The 25,230-nt window shown below is 37.6% G+C and overlaps 1 protein-coding gene across 1 annotated transcript in view; it reads right to left on the bottom strand.

The window, feature by feature from the left end:
* Positions 1-8,645, bottom strand: part of avl9 (AVL9 homolog (S. cerevisiase)) — a 48,305-nt gene extending 39,660 nt beyond the window's left edge. The window contains exons 1-2 of the mRNA XM_081392547.1: positions 8,435-8,645; positions 14-134 (exon numbers count right to left, since the gene is read on the bottom strand). Of these exons, the coding sequence (XP_081248673.1) occupies positions 14-134; positions 8,435-8,509 (196 nt within the window). The 5' untranslated portion in view covers positions 8,510-8,645. The remainder of the gene's footprint in view (positions 1-13; positions 135-8,434) is intronic.
* Positions 8,646-25,230: the final 16,585 nt, after the last annotated feature.

Genomic DNA, 25,230 nt, shown 5'->3' with positions numbered 1-25,230 from the left:
ATTGAGATTTTACCTTCCTGATAATTGTGCGCTCCGTCGGGCAGTGCCAGGAAAGGTAGGTACTTCCATTCCTCTGGGAGTGTGTTACTGTCATGACCCGCACTGGGAATAATGGGAGGATATGAGAATTCTACCTGAAATAAAAATAAAAAGACAACAGTAGACTGATTTTAGGTTAATGATGAAAAGGGGCTATCTGAAAACTATAAAAATGTAGCATATTTTTAGCACAGCTCAAATATTTGAACAGCTTTGTACTCATCAATTTTAATAAAACCAAATGTATTTTTTACCAAGTTAACCTGTCATGGCATGTGGTGTAAGCTTAATATGCACTGAAAATAATATAATACCTTTGCATGTATAACATTTTAATTAGTTTTACAATGAAGAGTTTTGAAAATTAACTTACTTTTTTTTTTTTTTACTGCTGTTTTTAAGAGCAGTCTCTCAGGTGTTTGTAAAATGTACAGATCTTTTTTTATACTTAAAAAGATTAAGAAATAACTGATGACAAGCTAAGTTATTGGAAATATAATAAGATAATGTACCCTGAACCGTGGAGGTTTTTTTTTAATTAAAGTGCTGTTTTGTAAATTAAACTGCAAATTTCCATTGATTGCAAAATTCGACATGGAACACAGCAGATCAAATGCATGAACACTTAGGAAACCATATTACTGCATGCTGTAGTGAAGCACACGACTCAGAAGAATATAACAAAAACAGTCCAATAATCCAGAACAAGAAAAATCAGGAGAACTGGCAACAATTTAAAACTTAGCCTAGACCTAAACATGATGATACCATACACAGAACTAGGGAAATTCAGGGCTTGAATACATGGAGAGACATAATGATTGACAGGTGTATGTAATCAATAACCAAGGGAACAAACTAGGGAAGACAGGTAGGCAGACAGGGAAACAGGGAAACCAAAACACCATGAGAATAAAATATGAAATACTATGGTAATGCCGTATATGAGTCTACCTGTCGAGACATTCCCTTCTCTGCCTTCTATTATAAAATAACCTTTTTATCATAGTAAAATCTACATATCGTTCCCAACAAAAGTATTGATTAGCGTAACACATTTTGAAGATTAGTGAACGGGCAGTCGATTCATTAAATAATAAGCTATTTTCTCACAAAAGCGGTTTATTCAGTGTAGTGAAGCCTCTTCTCCATTGACATCCGTTAAAAAAATGGCCTCTGGTCTTCTTTCCTGCGTACCGACACAACCGCAGTGTTCACATTAGCCATTACGCTTTTTTAGCTAAAGGTTGCAGGCTTGTCTAGTGGCTTTGGTTGAACAGCCATATCATGTGACATTCCAGGAACTCCTTTACAAAAACAAGGCTTCCAGAGATCGCTGTAATATGCAGATAAAGACGTTTTGGAGACAACAAACACGATTGCAACGATATATGATTTATCTATGTTCTTCAAGCCGTGTCGGGTATTTTCATAATAATAGATTATATGTATAATGCAACGCTAATCGACATAGCCTCGATCATTGTGCAAGAATACTATAAAATAATATATTTGCTGTCTGATTTTTTTTATCCGAAGCCACATCAGATCCAGAAGGTTATTTTAAACACTCGACTTGCGTTATAAAAGTATGTTTGGAGCAAAAACATGTTTTTTTTGAAAAAAAAAAATTGTCATGTATTGATGGTGTGCTAAGCTAACATGCTAGCTAGGCCTAAGATGCACCTGCCACCTAGCTGAGCAAATATGTTATGTTTATTAATAATTTTGAATAGTAAAGCTCACTGAAATGTTTCTTTTTTTCAAGAAGGGCATTTGATACAGTTTCCAAGAAGGTGAAGTGAGATGTTTGAACAAAGAAATGAGGGATTAAAACAGTGTGAATAGAAAGTCGTCAGTAATTATAATGAAGACAAAAAAAAAGAATATAGAGCCTTAACCAGGCCAGAGAGGTGTGAATGTGTGCAGTGAAGACTGAAACTGAATGGGGCAGTTTGCACCACAAAACAATAGAGGCAATACACTGAATGGTTGCTTAGAAAATGACAATAAACATCAGTTAGCATTTTAGAGTCTTCTCAAAATAAAATCACCTGACATAGTTTTAAAACATGGGCTGGGAAATGATTAATCGCGATTAACCGCATCCAAAATAAAAGTTTGTGTTCACATAATATTTGTGTGTGTACTGTGCATAATTATTTTGTGTATATATATATATATATATATATATATATATATATATATATATATATATATATATATATATATATATATATAAATACACACACATGCAAGTAAATATTTAAGAAAAATTTGTTATTTATATATAAAATATTTATATTTATTTATAATACAAATTATATATAATATATATACAGTATATTTAAGCAAATATTTCTTAAATATATACATGCATGTGTGTGTATTTATATATAAACAAAATAATTATGGACAGTACACACACATATATGTGAACACAAACTTTTATTTTGGATGCGATTAATCGCGATTAATCATTTCCCAGCCCTAATTTAATACAATTCTAAGTTTTAGACTTATCATCTTCAGATTTTAAATATAATATGGTCAGACATGTGGCTTTAGCTGCAGTGCATTTCTAGATTAAAACCATGCCAACTTCAACTTTATTTTCATAAAGACTTCTCACAAAAATATGTTTCTAATAACTAAAAAAAAAAAAAAATGGAAAATTTTTATTGAAGCTTTTTATAAAAAATATATAATTATGACAATAATTAATTCTGACTTTACAATAAACTGCCAAGTGTCTGCTTTCAAATGAAACCATACTTAGGCTATGCTTTTAGCGCAAAGGGTTCATGAACTGTAATTTGGATATGCCATTTCTTGGGATTTTTTCAAAAGCGGGGGTGGGCTAACAAAAGGCTAACAGGTCAGCGGACTGAGGGGGCACACTTTTGAGGACTTCAAAATTCTGGGAAGCAAGGAATACTGCATTGTGCCATCATGCCTTTTTTTCATATTAAATGCACAATCTTTCCTGACAAGGTATTCTTCATTTATATACAGAAGTGATAAAACCTCTGAGTGTAACACCTCCACTCCCTGGAGGTGTTACAGTCCAAGATGGAAAAAAAATAAAAATGATGGCCCGGCTCACAAATGGTGCAAGGATGGTGTTTTATTTATATACAGTGAGGGGTGGTTCCCCACGGGGTGCGCAGTATATGGCTAGCCTACGAATGAATGAGAGAAAAGTGCAATTTTCACCAGTTTTGCTTGCACTTTCTTGAGCCCTAGCCTATTCGGATGGGATTAACTTTACAAGGGTAGATGGAGTAATGTAATTTTACCACAGGACGTCTGTAATAGTAATGGTCAATTCGCACGGAATAAGATATCTCAGTAAAACTAGCAGAAGTGGGAGGAGTAACTCGATTTGGGCATCGCCATCACCCTCCTGTCACCATTTGTGTAATATGTTGCTTCCTGATATCACAAGTGCAAACAACCTATATTTATATATAAATAGTTTTGTCCGGTAGAATGATGTATTAATTAACTTCAGATTGGATTGTGTTGGGAATAAGCACTTACCTAACACTAAAAGATGTTTCGTACCTCTAACAAGTGCTTTCGATCTTCTTTCTGATCTGAAGGGTATGTGTGAGTTTTGCCACAGACTTGTTCCAGCGTCTAGAACGCAATTGAATGCTTTTTCAAGCGTCTCCATGCTTGAAAAACCGCGGAAAACTACTTTTAAACAGGAAATGACAAAATATTTACGTACATATTTACAGCGGGTCTATTCGCACAGGATTACCTGAGGTAATTTTCCCAGAACTTTTTACTGAAGGTAAAAGTCGCCGTAATCTTTACTGACATTGTCCGTAATGATTACTGAGATGGCACATCTGGACGGGACTAAAATCACAGAGAAGCTCTGGTAATTATTACTTTACCCCACCTCTCCATGTTAAACTAGTCCCGAATAGGGCTTTGGACACATGTGGGCTTTTCACACTGCGCTTAACCCTGGGTTATCGTCATTCTAAACACCGCTTTTAACCCGGTTAATTTTTCACACTTGTAATTTAAAAGCGGGGTTAGCACCGCTTTTTACCCGGGGTTATGAAACCCTGCTCCGGAGCAGGGTTAGCACCGCTTTTGCAGTGTTAACCCCGCATTGCGGTGCCAAACTTTTACAGTGTGAAATGATGAGGTGTTAGAATGTTAAAGCTAAACAGACAACCGATCACATACATATTTGCGTACTTTGTACAGTCACGGAAACACAGCACATTGTATATAAACAGTAAATTCAGCGGTTGAGAGAAAAAATGTCAAATGCTGACAGAAAATGTGCAAATTTGAGCGAAGAAGAGACTGTTTCATTCTTATCTTTATAGTCCGAAGTATCCATTCAGTATAAACTCGATAGTACAGCTGGCAATGCTACAGCTTTTATGTAAACATGTCACATGCTGCGTTCATCCAATCAATGACACTGACCCCGTAAATGTGCAAATTAAAACGTTAACCCAGGGTTTAGGAATGTATTGTGTGAAACGGCAGTTTATGAATACCTGAATACCACGTTTGAGCTTCCGCAAGACCTAATGAAGTTCATTCTTGTGTTACGGAGCACGTTTGAGCTTCAGGAAGAACCAATGAGGTTCATTCTTGTGTTACTCAGCACATTTGAGCTTTCACAAGAACTAATGAAGTTCATTCTCATGTTACGCAGCACGTTTGAGCTTCAGCAAGAACCAATGATGTTTATTCTCGTGTTACGCAGCACGTTTGAGCTTCAGCAAGAACCAATGAGGTTCATTTTCGTGTTACGCAGCACATTTGAGCTTAAGCAAGAGCCAATGAGGTTCATTTTCGTGTTACACAGCACATTTGAGCTTCCGCAAGAACTAAAGAAGTTCATTCTTGTGTTACGCAGCACGTTTGAGCATCAGGAAGAACCAATGAGGTTCATTTTTGTGTTACGCAGCATGTTTGAGCTTCTGCAAGAACCAATGAGGTTCATTCTCGTGTTACGCAGAAAGTGTGAGCTTCAGCAAGAACCAGTGAGGTTCATTCTCTTGTTACGCAGGCAAGTTTGAGCTTCAGCAAGAACCAATGAGGTTCATTTTCGTGTTACGCAGCACATTTAAGCTTCAGCAAGAACCAATGAGGTTCATTTTCGTGTTATGCAGCACATTTGAGCTTCCGCAAGAACTAATGAAGTTCATTTTTGTGTTACGCAGCACGTTTGAGCTTCTGCAAGAACCAATTAGGTTCAATTTCACACATTTGAGCTTCCGCAAGAACCAATGAGGTTACATTGGTTACACTGAACACTTGAAAGAGTTCCAAATAGTAGGTTTGGCTCCTAACAGAAAGGCTTGTAATAGGAGTCAATAGATCTAACCGGTTACACCATTTGACATTTCAGTTTAAAATCAAATTTGACAGGTATTATCATGGACACCTATGTAAGCATGTGGCTTCAGTGGTAATATTTAAAATACAATTTTTAAAGTTAATACTCATTTTTATAATAATGATGAATTATCAATGTATTCCTGGGGTCATACCATTTGACATTTACTTAAGGATACCTGACCATACCCTAAAAATGTCAAATTATCTCACATTTTAATGAGAGTTACTAACATTTGAATGCAGCAGTTAGTGTCACCAGGGGTCCTTCTCTGTGATATAATTTCCTGTCACATGGTCTTTTTATACAATATTAACAAATGACTCCTTGAATGGTGGTTACACCACCTTGACACTTCAGGAATTTGACTTGACCCGCATGATTCCCCAAATTAATTATAATATTTAGAACAATGGTGTTCCATTTACTTTTATTTACTGTTAGCCTAAATAGTTCTGATGTAAGATTATGCCAAACTAGCTGATATGTTGTTTTATTGAGAATTTCACCTTTTTTAAACAAATAGGCTATTCTCTCAAAATGTTAAACAACAAATAAACAAATATTCTCTCAAAACTCCCCCAAATATTCTCTCAAAATGAATTAAAACCAAAAATTTTAGACTTTGTCCTCAAAAAAAAAAAGAGAATGTATACAAGTAATTTGATATTTTATTTAGAAATTTTAACCCTATTAAATTTAAATTAAACCATATGGACACAAAAAAAAATATGATTTTTTTTGCAAGGTTGTAATTGCTAGGTTAAAGAAAATAGTGGGGAGAGAGGGAAAATTATTTAAAGTTTTTAGGGAATGTGGTGTCTGTATGCAATGTTATTGATAAGCATGAACACTAGGGGAAGATATAGATAGAGAAAAGAGAATAGAGAGCTTGAATGTACAGCGGTTGCACCAACAAGTGGACTTTAATGCTCTGCCATGACACTTTAAGCATCGACTAGTCGCTGGTCATGGCCTATAGAGGGCACAACAGGATAAGAAATCTTGGAAGTCCACTTTAAAGCTCCATGTCCAAACAGTTAAAATGACAAATAAATGCATACTCTGAGAGCACTTCACAAGATGTTTGATTATGCTATAGATGCTCAAAATTAATCGAGAGAATGCATGTTTTAAACAGCTTATTGTACACCTAAGTTTATTTGCCGTTCTAAACTAATGGGTGCTACATTGTAGATTGTGATGTGTGTGCGTTACAATGCAGCATCCATTAGTTTAGAGCGGCGATTCATTTACATAGTACAATAGACAGAGAATCATTCAGTAGCGCAGAAATATAAAAGTTCTTCCAAACTTTATAATGGCAGTGAATAGAGGACGAAATTTTGAAGCCCAAAAAAGTCCATTCATCCATCATAAACAAAATCCACACAGCTCCGAGGGGTTAATAAAGGCCTTCTGAAGCAAGTGTAGGCTAGTGTTTGTGTAAGAAATTTTTTTTTTGTCAATTTGGAGTGCTGACAATACAGAGAACAACGACAAAAATCGGTGTTGCCTACACCGTGTTATCCTCTTTTTCAAATTTGCACCCTGTTGACTTCAGTGGGGCAATATTTAAACCTGCTTTTAGCCTCTTAACATCCTTGATGTGTCATTACAAGTGCACAGGTCATGTGAGTGATTCCTTCAGAGTGAACACGAGTGAATCTGACTGCAGTAGATGTGAAAGAAATGGATGAAAATGATGTTATTTAAGCCAGCGCAAATACCTGTATTTACATCCTGTTTTCGGTTGAAGTCCAAAGTAATCGATTGTCGAGTTCACGTGCATTGGTTTAGTACCTATGATCACGCGCGTGAACTCGGCAATCGACTACTTTGGACTTCAACCGAAAACAGGATGTAAATACAGGTATTTGCGCTGGCTTAAATAACATCATTTTTATCCATTTCTTTCACATCTACTGCAGTCAGATTCACTCGTGTTCACTCTGAAGGAATCACTCACATGACCTGTGCACTTGTAATGACACATCAAGGATGTTAAGAGGCTAAAAGCAGGTTTAAATATTGCCTCATTAAAGTCAATAGGGTGCAAATTTTAAAAAGAGGATAACTCGGTGTAGGCAACACCGATTTTTGTCGTTGTTCTCTGTGTTGACAGCACTCCAAATTGACAAAAAAATAAGCTCAATGTTAAAATTGACCGGAGTTCTCCTTTAAAAACTGAAATAAAGCTTCCGGCAGACGGCCTACGCACACCGGCTTACGCCAAAAGTGTAATCCCTGACACGATGTAGAAGTAGCGTAAACTTTGATGCCTCTCACGGTTCAAACAAATAGGGCTGGGCAACAAACTCAAACTTTTGAACAGGATGAACTTTTAAAAGGAAAATGCACTAGTGTAACATAAGGATTTTTTTTTAATACTGATTTAATTTGATTTGTAACGACCTTATTACAATGTCTTATTATTCTAACTGAATTTATTATTCCTACTATATTTTTATCTTTATGTACAATAATTGAATTTGTATGTGGTGCCTTGATACGTTACTATCTCTTGTACAGCCAGTGACCATTATTCATCTGGTCATGTGATATCAACATGGAAGCCACCATGAGGGAGGGACAACTTTATAAAGAATAAAATAGCTTTTGCTATACAACTGTGTATGACTAAAATCTGGACATCATACAATAAGTGCCACTCATTCAAAAATAAAAGAAATGTGTTTTTGTTGTTTTGTTTTTCTGGATGGAATGAAGAGGGCAGTAAAGCTGGATCTCACACACTTTATCACAATCAGTATTGAATTACAGGCGATGTTATTGATAATTTATGATCATTCATCATTCAGTGAAGTAGAACTCCTTAAGCAGATTTAATTTTGCATATTGTGTTTTTTTATGCATTTCTACACCAAAGAACCAATGGTAAATAATACATACAATAGTAAAAACACATAAATACTTTGTAAGGGTAATAGAGAAGCGCACGGCACGTTTGAAGCAGATTAATATTAATAAAGAAACATGAGGACAGTCTCTTACCTGACAACCCTTTTTATGGTGAAATCCCACAACTACGATGTGCAGCACCGGTTCCTCTTTGCACTGCGACTCCATACGCTCTATTACAATCAGATCAGAGTTCAAAAGAGAAGAAATAAAAAGTAAAATATTTGTTTAATGTGTGGAGGCTATAACTTCCGCACTCTTGACCGTCAGCTAGTATGTCACGCGATGCTCCGCCTCCAGGACAAACAAACACACCAGACGAAAAGCTGTCATACTGACTGCCGAGAGAGGGCGCGCCATGGCTCGAATAGATAGATCATCCATCAATCCATCTAGCCATCCATTTTCCAAAAGCGCTTATCCTGTGTCGGTGGCCAGTTCATTACTGTCTCAAATATCATATAACATTGATATTTTTATTTATATTTATTCATATTTTGAGTGAGTAAGTGGCAAAATAAAAACCGTATAACAAGAACACTTCCCAGCAAACACACGAAGTCGCCAGGATAGTAGTCCTTGTTTAGTCACCTTTTACAGTTGGTAAACATGGGCTGCGTCCGAAACCGCATACTTCCCTACTATTTAGTATGGGAAAAAGAGTAGGCGAGCGAAAAAGTATGTACGAATCCAAAAGAGTAGGCGAGAATTACCTGGATGACGTACTAATTATCGCGAGATTCGGACTTAAGTGCGTCCGAATATGCCTACTTTCCTACTATATAGTAGGCGAAAACAGTACGTGAAGGAAGCAGTACGTCCGAAACATCAGTATTCATAAAAGAGTAGGCGAGAAGTTCCCGGATGGCTTACTGCTTTCGGCCAGATTTTCGAGTGCTCGACCGATGGCTACTCTTCTATCCCAGGAGGCCACGCGAGAGGATACGTCATTATAAAACATCGCAGAGATCGGCGACGCGGGTGCTTTCAAATGTGAGTAAACACGGTTCCTTGTGTTAAAATTGCAAGTGTTGAACTACTGTAGAGTAAACTGTTGAATTGTTGAAGGTGTAAAGACGTTACACAGTATAGTATAGTTGTGATTTTGCTGTAAAAACACGTTTTATTATGTATAACGTTAGCTAACAGGGGAGCTCCAGTAAGGACACGTAAGTTACGTCTCTAAAGTGGATTTACATAAACCATATACATCTTAAAGATGCTTATTTTAAATATCTATTTACATCTGACAGGAAAATCTTCAGTAAGTATTGCAGAAGAGCACATCACAACATGAAATAGACATCTGAGTGATGGATGTGTGCTATTATGTAGAATAAATTTGCTGTAGATCTTTTGTGGTGGAGCAGGACCTACAAGGAAAGATGATGGCGGCATTTGTGAAAAAAAGCATTTTTGTCTTCTAAATAATACTGAAATCAAATGACATTGTGCGGTTAAAATGACTGCTTTAGTGTTATGTTTGTGCATTTTTGTAGGATCTGAAATGTCAGCAGGCTGGTGTGAGCACTGAGGATGAGGAGCTCAGAGCTGAATCCTGGAGATGGTGCCATGGATGAGTCCCTCCATCACTCCACCTGCCATTATGAGCCCCTCCATCCCTCCACCTGCCCTTATGAGACCCTCCACCTGTCCTTACGAGACCCTCCATCACTCCACCTGCCCTTATGAGACCCTCCACCTGTCCTTATGAGACCCTCCATCACTCCATCTGCCCTTATTGCCTCAGATTGTGAAGCACAACACATCAAGCAACAACCTCAGGCATGAAGGCACGGCTCACCTCTGGCGGTCAGCTGATTCATCAGAATAAAGCCGCAGAATGGGAACCGCTGTGCTGAGACGGTTGTGGGGTTCAGTGCCTGTAGCCTATATACATACGATTGTAGTTTGAATAAAGCTTTGTTTCATGTGTTGACTTGAATGCATTTGTTTATTGTGTGATGGTGACTTTCATTCATTCTTTTATTAATTTTTTAATATTTCTCGTTGTCAGTAAATAAAATATAATAATTTAATTAATGTTTTATTTAATTGTTTGAATGAAAATGTAGATATGTTCACTATATACACATCTAGAGTGTATTCAATCATGCATAGCTATGTCATATGACATACATTACATTTTGTTTTATTGAATTATATCATTTTCAGTAAAAAGTAATATAATTAAGTATTGGTCAGCATTTATCGTTGTTATTATTGTATGTTTTGGGGTGGGATAGCAATGCAATTCATTCTGGGGTAATATTAATTTTTAATATTAATGATACTTACATTTTTTGAGTATAAAATCAACAGTTTTCTCCAAAGGCAAATCTTTGCACAGCTGCCCTTTGTGCAGACATTACAAATGCTGAGGAAAGCCGTTCTAGGTAGGGCTGTTGAGTTACTGATGTTATGAGGTGTGTATATATATATATATATATATATATATATATATGAAGAGTTCAGATGCAAAAGCCTCTAAGTGCCATCTGAAATTTTCTTCTAGAATGATCATTTTTATAAAGCTTGTATATATAAGTTCAGTCATTTCACTTAAATGACAATTAATAGGTAATTTGCATTGCCATTTAAGTGAAATTATTGAACTTAAATATACAAGCTTGATAAAAATGATCATTCTAGAAGAAATTTTCAGATGGCACTTAGAGACTTTTGCATCTGAACTCTTCATATATCATGGGTTTGCATACATAATATGAGATTTTTCACACAGGAAAAAAGAACCTAGTACAAGGTTGAATATCTTAATATATTTTTTCTTAAATAATTCATAATGCATTTAAAAAAAAAACATATTTATAGGCCTAGGCCTGAGGGATGAAACGAGAGTTAAATTCAACAAGAAAAAGAGGAAAACATAAAGCAGTTAGCCACTTTTGCTTGTGGATAAAAATGTTTGGATATAAAATATTCAAGAGATGACCATTTTGGGATTTCGTAATAAAAATAAATAATATAGTAAGGATAAAACGGTGGGTCACATTAGTAGGGTTAAATATAAGAACTTTAATCAAATGTATATAAATGTATTCACAAAATAAATGGCAGCAGTTTCTTCAAAATGAGCAAGTTTAATCAATATCAAGATATTTACAGACAGATGAATTAAACGTGTCGTTCAAATCTTTTAAGTTGTTGCGCGTGTGATAACGCGTCGTAGGTCACATGATAACGTCAACATGGCAGATGTCCGGTTCGCATTCATACTCAACGAGATTTGGCTATAAAGTGCCTACTCTTTTAGCGCTCGTTAAGTAAGTACTCATTGAAATTAAGTACCTACTCATTGAGTATGCGGTTTCGGACGCAGCCATGGTGACGTATTTGTGTGGGCGGGGCTTAGCTGGAGGCAGAAAGATCCCTCTGGCCGCTTCACTAACGCTAGTTTGCAAGTTTTGTTAGCTTGTTTTTTTAACAATGACTGGAGAAAATCCGATTTTGTCTTAATGTGCAAGGTCACTCATTGTCCAGGACCGTGATTGTTATTTGCAAAAGTTAATTTTAACGGACGGAACCAGATGACCGTACACACTGTGTTGTAGGACAACCCGGAAGTTAGCGGCGCATGGGTTCCCTCGATCGAAAAGCTATGCTTTTTCCCCATAGACTTTTGGAAAATCGCAAAAAATAAGATCTGTGTTCAACAAAGAGTTGTGACCCTTACACGTTTTGTCTATCAAGATAATCTTTACAAGTTAATCCAAAATGTATACATTTTGAAGCCTAAATAAAGCCGTCAGATATAAAATGCTAACGGTAGGCTATAAACGGACTACAGCACACCATGGTCGCGGATCAACGTCATCATCAAGCTTCCTCAAACTTTATTTTAAAAACACGCTCGCTCATTATGATCTGCGCTGTGTATGAACACTTATCCACTTTTTCATGAGAAATATTGCCCATTCGTTTTTTCCAAAAATGTTAGAAACTAATTTTGTTTATGCGTTAATGTTAATGTTTTATTTATTCGTTTATTATTTTGTTAGTTTATATAAACCTTAATATTATTTTCTTTGTGATTAAGATTATTATGCCTGATCATTCTGCCCCAAATAAACTTTAAAGATTATCTTTAACTGTATTATGTTTGATTGTATGTTTGCATACCATTTGCTAATTCGCCAGAAAAAAAAACGCGCTTTTACCATCACAGAAGCACGTTAGCTATGGCCGTATCAATTTCCAAACTTATGTCCTTTTTCTTAGATGATAGAAAAACCATAGATCGAGGAGAGAACCACTATAAATCTGGACATGTAGAGCAGTGCAGCTTAGATGCTGGTTTACTTGCCGGTATTTTTCAAGGCAGTAACGTTTAGTCGCGGAGCCAAAGTCTCAAAAGCCAGGGCTGGACTTAGACAAAAAATCGGCCCGGGCATTTTGGCCCAGACCGGCCCACTATATGATCATAAACACCACCCATCTTTGCACGCCCTTAATTATATGCATACCAACTCCTATTCATTCAAACCACTATTATAATAGCATGACATTATAATGACATTATAATTAACATGACATTATAATGTCATGTAATGAGTGAGTATAGGAACGAGTAAGAGTTAACAGATGAAATAAGTAAAAATTTGACATTTATTAATACAGTTGAACTATACTACACAGTGATGAATCCTGAAACAAGCTATAAGCTGCATTGGCATAGCAATACAAGTGTTTCTTACAGGATTTTTGTTAAAACTATGGTGGTGGGACCTCGGTCCTTCTAGGGGGGTTTGGGGGCATGCCCCCCCCCCCGTGAAAATTTTGTGCATTTCAGTGTGCAAATTAAACAAAGAAAAATTCAAACCTCTTTTAGTTACAGTGTCTATTTACATTACACTACATAATAATAGTTATAATATTAATCCAATGACAGTAATAGCCATATTTTGTAAAACAAATGCACTAAAAAATAAAGGAAACTTTCATAATTAGTGTTGTACCAATTTCTATATATAGATAATCGCATGATCTTTTATTTTGACGCAAACTGCATCAAGCTTTTATTTTGGCGGAAAACATGGTTTACAAACGCCTCTCATTAAATTTCTAGTGAATTGCGGTAATCGTCAACTATGCAGATGTGGAAATAATCTGTAACTGGGTTAAGGGTTCCTACACTCATGACATTGAAAGTAGTTCTGCTTACCGCAGGCTCTACACTTTCTCATCTCTCTCTCCTGATCCTCCTCACTATCATCATCTGCCACAGGAGCTGATGAAGGTCAGAAAACATATATTTTGACAGTTTATGTCCTTTTTCTTAGATGATAGAAAAACCATAGATCGAGGAGAGAACCACTATAAATCTGGACATGTAGAACAGTGCAGCTTAGATGCTGGTTTACTTGCCGGTATTTTTCAAGGCAGTAACGTTTAGTCGCGGAGCCAAAGTCTCAAAAGCTCAATAAAATGGGTTGAACCTGACATGGTCTGCCATACTTTTTGTGTTTTTTCTGTTAACTTTGACCCTAAGAACCAATAATTGGAGCCGGGTCTGCTCTGCCGGAAATATCGCGAAAAAAAATTGTGGCCATTTTAGTGTATGCACCCTTTATTTTTTATCAGAAAAATTTTAAAAATGATTTTTTTCCTCAAATCCACAGTGGGTTTGGTAGGCTGTCAATAAATGCATTCCAGATACACAGAACACATGTGCTGACAACATCCACTGAAAAAATAACTCTTAAAACACATTTCTACATGATTTTGTATCAATTTAATGCAAAAAAATTAGGCGTTTTCTCACTTTTTTCCAATATTTTCATCTTTACTTCATTGGCAATCAACTATTCCCCCAAGTTATGACATCAGTCAATATGTCATTCTTTTCACCAAACAGTATACTCATTCCACAGAAAAAATCATAAAAATCCAACCAAAATCAATGGATCTGTGATGATTTCACTAATTGTTGATCAGCAGGCTCAGAACCTCAATAGAATTGTAGGCTACTCTCAAAATTCCGAAAGACATATAGTCCATGAGCCAGGGGGGTTGATCGGTATCATCGGGGGGAAAAATGCTATCATTGTTTTTTGGCAAGGTATACACCCCTAGTATTAGAAAAATCACGATAGCAGTGCAAGGGTGCTAGCGAAATCACTTTTTTCAGCTCATGAAGTTACTGACCCCCTAAGATAAATTCCGTTTTTGAAATCTGGTGTATATCTGCTTTAGGCTCATGCTAGGGATATTGTCAATATTCTATAATATGGTGCTTGGTATCGCTGGAAAGGGGACCTTTTAGGCTTTCATTTAAGCCCAGTGAATCTGAATCTGTCTGACAAACACAGAGGTCACATGACTTCTTTAAACCAGAAATAACACACATTTTTTCACAATTTCCGCCTATGCTTTCTTTTATCCCCGTGGCATGATTTTTTTTATCCCTGTGGATGCAGCCAGCACAAGTCTTCAAAATAGAATAGAGCCAATAGAATGGACAAATAGAATACCCTATTAGTCCAGGGCCAAATGGCCTATTTATTCATGTACAGTTGTAATAAAAAGTAATTATTTCAATAGTGTTGTCAACATAACACTTATAATTGGTTTAACAAAATGTTTCTATCATGTATTTTGATATTCACCCACTTTCATAATGGATAGATGCACTTTTATGATGGATAGATGCACTTTTATAATGGATAGATGCACTTTTATAATGGATAGATGGACTTTTATGATGATAGATGGACTTTTATGATGGAGAGACTTCTTTTTTTAATGATAGATGCACTTTTATAATGGATATATGCACTTTTATAATTGATAGATGGACTTTTATGATGGAGAGATGGACTTTTATAATGGATAGATGCACTTTTATAATGGAGAGATGGACTTTTATAATTGATAGATGCACTTTTATAAAGGATAGATGCACTTTTATGATGGAAAGATGCACTTTTATGATGGATAGATGCACTTTTATAATGGATAGATGCACTTTTATAATGGATAGATGGACTTTTATGATGGAGAGATGGACTTTTATGATGGATAGATGGACTTTTATAATGGATAGATGGACTTATGATGGAGAGATGCACTTTTATGATGGAGAGATGCACTTTTATGATGGATAGATGCACTTTTATGATGGATATATGCACTTTTATAATGGATAGATGGACTTTTATGATGAGAGATGAACTTTTATAATGGATAGATGCACTTTTATAATGGAGAGATGGACTTTTATAATGGATAGATGCACTTTTATAAAGGATAGATGCACTTTTATGATGGATAGATGCACTTTTATGATGGATAGATGCACTTTTATGATGGATAGATTCACTTTTATAATGGATAGATGCACTTTTATGACGGATAGATGCACTTTTCTGATGGATAGATGCACTTTTATAATGGATAGATGCACTTTTATAATGGATAGATGCACTTTTATGATGGATAGATGCACTTTTATAATGGATAGATGCACTTTTATAATGGATAGATGGACTTTTATGATAGAGAGATGGACTTTTATAATGGATAGATGCACTTTTATAATGGATATATGCACTTTTATAATGGATAGATGGACTTTTATGATGAGAGATGAACTTTTATAATGGATAGATGCACTTTTATGATGGATAGATGCACTTTTATAATGGATAGATGCACTTTTATAATGGATAGATGGACTTTTATGATGGATAGATGGACTTTTATGATGGATAGATGGACTTTTATGATGGAGAGATGGACTTTTATAATGGAGAGATGGACTTTTATGATGGATTTTATGATTTTATATATATATATATATTAAATATTATATTATATGTAACCCTGCCGTTTTTCCCGGGATTCTCCCGTATTTTACATTGCTATCCCGCTATCATCCCGTTTAAATATTTTCCCGTATTTCTCCCGTATTTTTAATCTTTCTATAATTTTTTTTTAAAAATCCCAAAGGGCGCAAACCAGTTAAGCGGAAATCCCGCCCTGCAGCTAATTTCATTGGTTAAGGTTACAATGACGGGTAGGTTTAGGGGTCAGTGTTTGGTGTAGGCAATCAGTACTGTGATTCACATGACCAATAAAATCTTTAGAATCGGCTGCAGGGCGGGATTTCCACTGAAGTAGTTTGGGGGAAAAAATCGCGCAAAGAACAGCAGCATCCGAGGATGGATGAACATGAGAGAGATGGCATTAACACACGCAATTATGTCAAAATGTCCGTTTTGTCGAGTATCCTCATAAGAACAGTCTGAGCAGTCTATTAGTTAAAAAAAAAAAAAAAGTCGCAAATGAAAGTAAAGAGTTGTGAGAGAATGAGACGCGTGTGAGATCCGTCAGCGGCTGTTTTTAAAGAGACAGTAGCCAATAAAGCTTTCTGTCAGTAAAGTGAATCAAAGAACAAAGGTAACAGAGAAAAGCACTCACTGCTCTTGACTAAAGATCTTTTTTTACTTTAATAAGGATTAATCTATGTACAATTTAAATTGTATGCAGTGCAAACTGTTTGATAACTTCAATTTCTGTATATTTTTCCTACCTGTTAGACAAATATTTAAAATATACTGTTTTATGTTTTTCTACATTAATTTGGAGATTAATTGTGAAATTATTACATTATAAAATGTAAGTTTTTTTAATGGCAATTAATCGTGAATAATTAATGTAGTTAATTGTTGCAATTGATAAAAATAAATAAAGAAACATGAATAAGTCTTATGTTTATTTTAATTGAATAGTATGTATGTATTTATTTATGTTAATATCTGCGCAATTAATGTCTATTTAGCCTGCCTCTGCCATCCCCCCCCCACCCCCCCGCCTGATTTTAGCTCAGAGCACCTGTAATCGAAGTAGGAATGAGACGTTTGTCTTTGTTTTTTCAAAGAAATCATATTTTACTGCCCGATTCTTTTGGAGATAATGTGAACTATGATGTTAAAACAATAAAACAAACTACACAGTCACATTTCTGAGAATGAGAGCTTTCTTTTGATATATGATTTTTCTGTTTTGTGAGATACGTAAAAAATATATATTCATATTTACATTTCTGCATCGCCATTTTGGGGGAGGAGCGATTTTGTGACGATTGTTTTTTAAAGCTATTAATTATTTCTGTTCCATATACACAAATATCACTATATTCTGTGTAAAGATGAAATTTTAAGATTTAAAATGATACTATATATGGGGTGATAGTATCTCCAGAAACATAAAAAAATAAGTTTAAACAATATAGCTGCGAGCAGCGATTACGGGCCCAAGCCGGTGGCACCGCAACCCTGATGCCTTTTGTTACCTAAAGGCACCGGGGTGGCGGTGCCGACGGCTTTGGCCCTTCATCGCTGCTCGCAGCTATATTTATATATATAAAAAGACAGAAAATATTACTTGTCTTACCTTATTCTGATTTTATGATACACACAAAATATTCCACAACATTGATTAACGTTGATTAACCCGTTGATTAACCGGTGGTAAAATATTCTCACCGTCACATACCTAGTATATTTTAATATAGATACAATAGGCCTACCTGATTTTGAACACAAGAGGGCAGTATAGCACTATGAATTACATGATTTATTTATTTTTTGGACTAAAAAAAACATTCTGGCTGTTTTTAAACTTAAACAATTATTAAATTGAAAAAAAAAAGAATAAAATGGGGTTAGTTCTGATATTTGTATAATTTTATATATAAATAAATGGTGTATAATTACATTTTTAGAAGATATGAGGCTTTCAGTGTTTCCATTTTTGACATTACTTTAATTCCTCGCCATAGCAAAACCATTTGAGATATGTATTATCCGTTCACAATTTAGCATCTTTAATGTATTTTCATCATATTGAAAAAGTTTGATGGGAATAAAATAAACCACTTAAGAGGAGTGGGTAAAAATTCAGAGGCTGATTTTGCAAAGAAATCCACATTCAAACCAAAATATCTGACTTCCTATTGGTTGGAGCTAATGACTGTAAATTAGAAAGTTGTCCGCCTCGATGAGTCCAATATACGTACTGATTTTTGTAACTGTTGTTAAAACTAACCCCCCCCCCCCACACTTTTGTCAAAAGCATTTTGAAAGTGACACACTTCCTGCTGCCAGTTGGTGGCGCTATAACTTTGACTCAAAATAGTTACATCCATCTGATCGGCCTCTTACAATGAACACACTGCTGAAGTTTCATCAAGATCAGTTAATGTATGCAGAAGTTATAACACTTCGTTTTTATCTTTTCTCTCCATAAATTGGTTTCCTCGCCACGACCAAACCGTTCGAGATATCAAAAATCCGTCTGCAATTTAGCATCCTCAATGCTACTTTACTTCATGCTGACCGAGTTTGGTGGCAATTGAAAGAATTGCCTAGGAGGATTATTTCAAATTCCAGAGCAAGCGTTCTCCAAACAACCCATAATAGCCGACTTCCTGTTGGGCTGGCGTAAAACTTGACCGAGGGAAAGTTGTTCGGCCCGATGAGATCTATACGTTTACAGAGTTTCAAATTAATTCATGCAAGCGTGTTTGATATATGGACCAAGTTTTCAGACCCCATTCAAGGGGGCGCTGTTGAGCCCTCCTGCCACGCCCGTTTCTGAAACTTTTCACATGTCTACTGGCTAATAAGTGTGATGTGTGTGTCGAGTTTCATCCAATTTGAAGCATGCTAAGAGTCTCAAAAGCATCCGAAAAAATATTAAAGTTTGATGCGTTGCCACGGCAACAGTATCTAAGATATCAATAATCCTTCCACAGGTCTACATCTGCTGTGTGTCTAAATTATACACATAAAGTTTGAAGCAAATCGGGTAAAAATAAGAGAGTGATTTCAAAGCATTTTGAAAGTGACAAACTTCCTGCAGCCAGATGGTGGCGCTATAACTTTGACTCACAATAGTCACATCCATGTGATCGGCCTCTTACAACGAACACACTGCGGAAGTTTCATCAAGATCAGTTAATCTATGTAGAAGTTATAACACACTTCCTGTGTCCCATTATTCGCCATAAATTCGTTTCCTCGCCACGGCCAAACCGTTCGAGATATCAAAAATCCGTTCGCAAGAATTCATCCTCAATGTCTTGACTTCATTCACACCGAGTTTGGTGGTGATAGGATGAATTCCCTAGGAGGAGTATTTCACATTCCATTGTATGCGCTTTCCAAACAACGTATAATAACCGACTTCCTTTTGGGCTTTTGTAAAACTTAGAGCACGAAAGTTGTTCGGCCCGAACAGATCTATATGTGTACTGAGTTTCATATTATTACATGCAAGCGTGTTTGATTTATGGACCAAGTTTTCGGACACCATTCCAGGGGGCGCTGTCGAGCCCCCCTGCCACGCCAGGGTACCAGCTTCAGTCCGGCCCTGATGGCCGCAGGTTCTGATGTGTTTGCAAAATTTCAAGAGTTTTTGAGCATGTTAAGGGCCCCAAAAGTGGCAAAAAGGCAGAAAAAAATAAAAATAAAAATAAATATATGTGTGTGTATATATATATATATATATATATATATATATATATATATATATATATATAAATATAGCTGCGAGCAGCGATGGAGGGCCCAAGCCGGTGGCACCGCAACCCCGGAGCCTTTAGTTACCTAAAGGCACCGGGGCTGGCGGTGCCGCCGGCTTTGGCCCTCCATCGCTGCTCGCAGCTATATTTGTATATATATATATATATATATACACACACACACATATATACATATATACATATATATATATATATATATATATATATATATATATATATATATAAATATCTATCTATCTATCTATCTATATATATATATATAGATATATATACTACTATATAAATATCTATCTATCTATCTATCTATCTATATATATATATATACACACACACACACACACACACACACATACATATACATATACATATACATATATATATATATAAAATATTACTTGTCTTACCTTATTCTGATTTTATGATACACTCAAAATATTCCACAACAAATCCTTTAAATTTTATGTAAAAATAAAAACGAAAGTAAGCAGTGTTGGTCTCACGTAACCCTCTCATTAGAATCAAAATGTTTCAATATTTGCGATGTATTTGGATGCTAAACTATTCTTTATTATAGGCTTTGTACTTCACTCGTGTTCCAATATCGATGGAAAAAATCATCCTCTTCACACGCGCAAAAATGTGCTTGGAAACATCACAGTGGAGCTCTGCTTTCTGTGAATGGTACAAATTGTACTACTGACTATTTAAATAGAGCAGTGTAATTCGTTTATGTTAGGTTGACTATTTTTATTATTATATTGTATTAGGGCTATAATGAACAGGCTGCGATGTCAAGATTGCAATTCTGGAATGTGTGTGTCACGATCCACACACCAAGGAAAGGGAGAGAAACAGGTGGATCCAAATACAGCGTTTTTATTTGTAGGGCAATCCAATTCGTCGTCATCCATGCAGGTGTCAAAATCCATATTAGCAGTCCAATATAACAAAATAAACAAACAAGGAACAAGAACATAAACCAGAAACACAGGGAACGGAAGTGGTGTGATATATTACAAGGACTCCGTGACACATACTAAAACAGACAGGGTATATATACACAGGGAACACAAGCTAAACAAGATAACAAGGGGGCGTGGTAAACTGAAACACCTGTGAAGACTAATCAACATAACAAGGAACAACTAAACATGACAAGACACATGGCAGGATCACATGACAAGCATGGAATAATATGACAGACACTAACAAGGAACAAGACACAAAACCCACACCGTGACATAACCTCCCCTCTACGGAGCGGCTACCAGACGCTACAAGACGTGACAGACCAAACAAAAATCCAGGCGGGAGGTGGAGTGTTGGAGGATCAGGGGGAGGGAAGGGGGGCCAGGTCCATGGAGGGAAACGGGGACAGGGAGTGACAGTTCATCTGGCGGCCAGGGCGGAGCAGACAGTCCACCGGGCGGCCAGGGCGGAGCAGACAGTCCACCGGGCGGCCAGGGCGGAGCAGACAGTCCACCGGGCGGCCAGGGCGGAGCAGACAGTCCATCGGGCGGCCAGGGCGGAGCAGACAGTCCATCGGGCGGCCAGGGCGGAGCAGACAGTCCATCGGGCGGCCAGGGCGGAGACTTTGCCTCGGGCGGCCAGGGTGGAGACTCTCCCTCGGGCGGCCAGGGCGGAGACTGTCCCTCGGGCGGCCAGAGCGGAGACTGTCCCTCGGGCGGCCACGGCGGTGAAGACCCCTCGGGCGGCCAGGGCGGTGAAGACCCCTCGGGTGGCCAGGGCGGAGACTCTCCCTCGGGCGGCCAGGGCGGAGACTGTCCCTCGGGCGGCCAGGGCGGAGACTGTCCCTCGGGCGGCCAGGGCGGAGACTGTCCCCCGGGCGGCCAGGGCGGAGACTGTCCCCCGGGCGGCCAGGGCGGAGACTGTCCCCCGGGCGGCCAGGGCGGAGACTGTCCCTCGGGCGGCCAGGGCGGTACGTCAGGGACGGTAGTCACCTCCGGGATGGTCTCCGTGTTAGGAGCCACCGGACTCGGGATCACTGGAACAGGGACCACCGGAACAGGGACCACCGGAAATGGGATCACCGGAACAGTTACGGAGAGAGCCTTTCTCCTCCTCCTGTGTTTTGGTGCCACTTGACTCTGGACCACCGGAACTGGGACCACCGGTACTGGGACCTCCGGCACTGGGACCACCGGCACTGGGACCACCGAATTCGGAACCACCGGAACTGGGACCACCGGAGTCGGGACCACCGGAATCGGGACCACCGGAACAGTCACGGAGGAGGTCTTCCTTCTCCTCCTCTGTTTCCGATGGCAATGTGCAGGTTCTGAGCTGGGCGGAATCAGTGGCGAAGGGTGCTTAGGGGAATTCAGCGCCATGGCCTCTTCAGTCTGGCGGGCCCATAAAGCCAGGCCCTGAAAAATGTTCATGCTGCTGGATCCATTGTGTGACGGAGTCCTTCTGTCACGATCCACACACCAAGGAAAGGGAGAGAAACAGGTGGATCCAAATACAGCGTTTTTATTTGTAGGGCAATCCAATTCGTCGTCATCCATGCAGGTGTCAAAATCCATATTAGCAGTCCAATATAACAAAATAAACAAACAAGGAACAAGAACATAAACCAGAAACACAGGGAACGGAAGTGGTGTGATATATTACAAGGACTCCGTGACACATACTAAAACAGACAGGGTATATATACACAGGGAACACAAGCTAAACAAGATAACAAGGGGGCGTGGTAAACTGAAACACCTGTGAAGACTAATCAACATAACAAGGAACAACTAAACATGACAAGACACATGGCAGGATCACATGACAAGCATGGAATAATATGACAGACACTAACAAGGAACAAGACACAAAACCCACACCGTGACAGTGTGTGTGTGTGTGACGCGGTTGCGGTTGAACAGTGGACACAAAAACATAAATAAAATGTTTTAGTTAATTCCTACATCCATAGGAATACATTGAAAATGCTCGCTCTACTCCGCACCATTATCAATGTCTGTGCGGACGTCTGTATTTTACTAGTATATAGTATACTATAGTTAGCGATTTAAAAGCCCTCAGCGGTGTCACACGTCGATTAACCGGTGGGAAAATTTTATCACAGTCACATCCCTAATATATTTATATATAAATACAATAGGCCTACCTGAAAGAGAATTTTACTTGCCCGACCAGAGTATAGCCTGATTTGAATGTTAATAACAAAAAAATAACTTGGGAGTCACTAAAACGAGAGATTATTCTAATTTCATTACATTCATTTTAAGTTGCAATCAGCAGTTAAAAATGAATGTATTACTGATCAATGGTAACAAGGTTGCACTGCTGAGGCTCATGCTGCTTCTTCAGGAGAATTGTAAACAAATGAGCGCAGCACACAAAAAAGCAAACCAGTTAACAACATACTGACTATAAAAAATACAAATATGGAGTTTTTATATATTTTATAACATATGATAGAGTTAAGCAACCTCACTTGACGAGTAGGCAACTATTTCCTGAATACAATCACGATTGAAACTGTGACATTGATTTCATACAACAGGTTAATAAACAGTTACAATTAAGTCACTTACATTTTGGATGCAATATTGACTGTTTTTGTTCTGTTTCAGCAGCAAAAATAGTTAAACAAAGATCACAGCAGAACCATTGCGCATCTCACAGCAACTTGTTTTCTCATTACTGAATGATTTAGCATTTTGAAACGAATCGGTTGACTTAAAGATTCAATGGTCAATCCATAAACATCTGTCTCAATCATGAATGACTCAGTCATTGGAACGAATCGTTTGAACGAATGAATCAATGACTCGCTCATTAAGATGGTCGCCTGGCGACACCTAATGGCGGTTTAGTGTTATGTTTAAAAGTATCATTTTTTCCAACGTGCACCATTATCAATGTCCGTGCGGACGTCCGTTTTTTACTTTCACTTTTATATTAGCGATTTAAAAGCACCCGCTCGTGTCACACGTCGATTAACCGATGGGAAAATATCCTCACAGTCATATACCTAATAAATTTATATTTAAATACAATAGGCCTACCTAGTAAAACATTTTATATACTATTTTGATATCCTTTTGGACACAAGAGGGCAGTATAGCCCTATGTTTGCTTTTTTGTTTAACCAAATAGCACTAAATAGCCTGTTTTTAACTTTTTCATACTTCTTGAATTGCAAAAACAGAATAAAATAGGTTTAGTTCTAATATTTGTATAATTTTATATAAAAATAAATGGTGTATAATTACATTTTTAGAAGTTATGAGATGTTTCCTGCTTCCTTTTTGACATTAATTTAATCCCTCGCCATAGCAAAACCGTTTGAGATATTCAATATCCGTTTACAATTTAGCATCATTAATATATTTGTATCATGTTGAAAAAGTTTGGTGGGAATAAAATAAACCTTTTAGGAGGAGTAACTAAAAACTCAGAGGCTGATTTAACAAAAAATCCATATTCAGACCAAAATATCTGACACCCTGTTGGTCGTAGCTAATAACTGTCAATTAGAAAGTTGTCCGGCTCGATGAGACCAATATACGTACTGATTTTTGTAATTGTGGGTAAAACTAACCCCCCCACTTTTGTCAAAAACATTTTGAAAGTGACACACTTCCTGCTGCCAGTTGGTGGCGCTATAACTTTGACTCACAATAGTCACATCCATCTGATCGGCCTCTTACCACGAACACACTGCTGAAGTTTCATCAAGATCAGTTAATGTGTGCAGAAGTTATAACACTTCGTGTTTCTCTTTTCTCGCCATAAATTCGTGTCCTCGCCACGGCCAAACCGTTTGAGATATCAGAAATCCGTCCGCAATTTAGCATCCTCAATGTCTTGACTTCATGCACACCGAGTTTGGTGGCGATTTAATTAATTCTCTAGGAGAAGTGTTTCAAATTCCACAGCAAGCGTTCTCCAAACAACCCATAATTGCCGACTTCCTGTTGGGCTGGCGTAAAATTTAGAGCACGAAAGTTGTTCGGCCCGATGAGATCTATATGTGTACCGAGTTTCATATCATTACATGCAAGTGTGTTTGATTTATGGGCAAGTGTTCGGATCCCGTTCCAGGGGGCGCTGTTGAGCCCCCCTGCCACACCCGGGTACCAGCTTCAGCCCGGCCCTGATGGCCGCGGGTTATGACATGTGTGCAAAGTTTCAAGAGTTTTCGAGCACGTTAAAGGCCCCAAAAGCCCCTGAAACCTTGAAAAACAGGAATTTTAAACAAATCTCACTCAAAAGACAAATCCCCCCACCCCTCACACACACAGAGACGCAGAGGCAGAGAGAGAGAGGGAGAGAATTCTCCAAA

Source organism: Scardinius erythrophthalmus (genome assembly GCF_964197995.2).
Source record: "Scardinius erythrophthalmus genome assembly, chromosome: 18".
Taxonomy (NCBI): domain Eukaryota; kingdom Metazoa; phylum Chordata; class Actinopteri; order Cypriniformes; family Leuciscidae; genus Scardinius; species Scardinius erythrophthalmus.
This window is presented reverse-complemented; position numbering and strand designations above follow the sequence as displayed.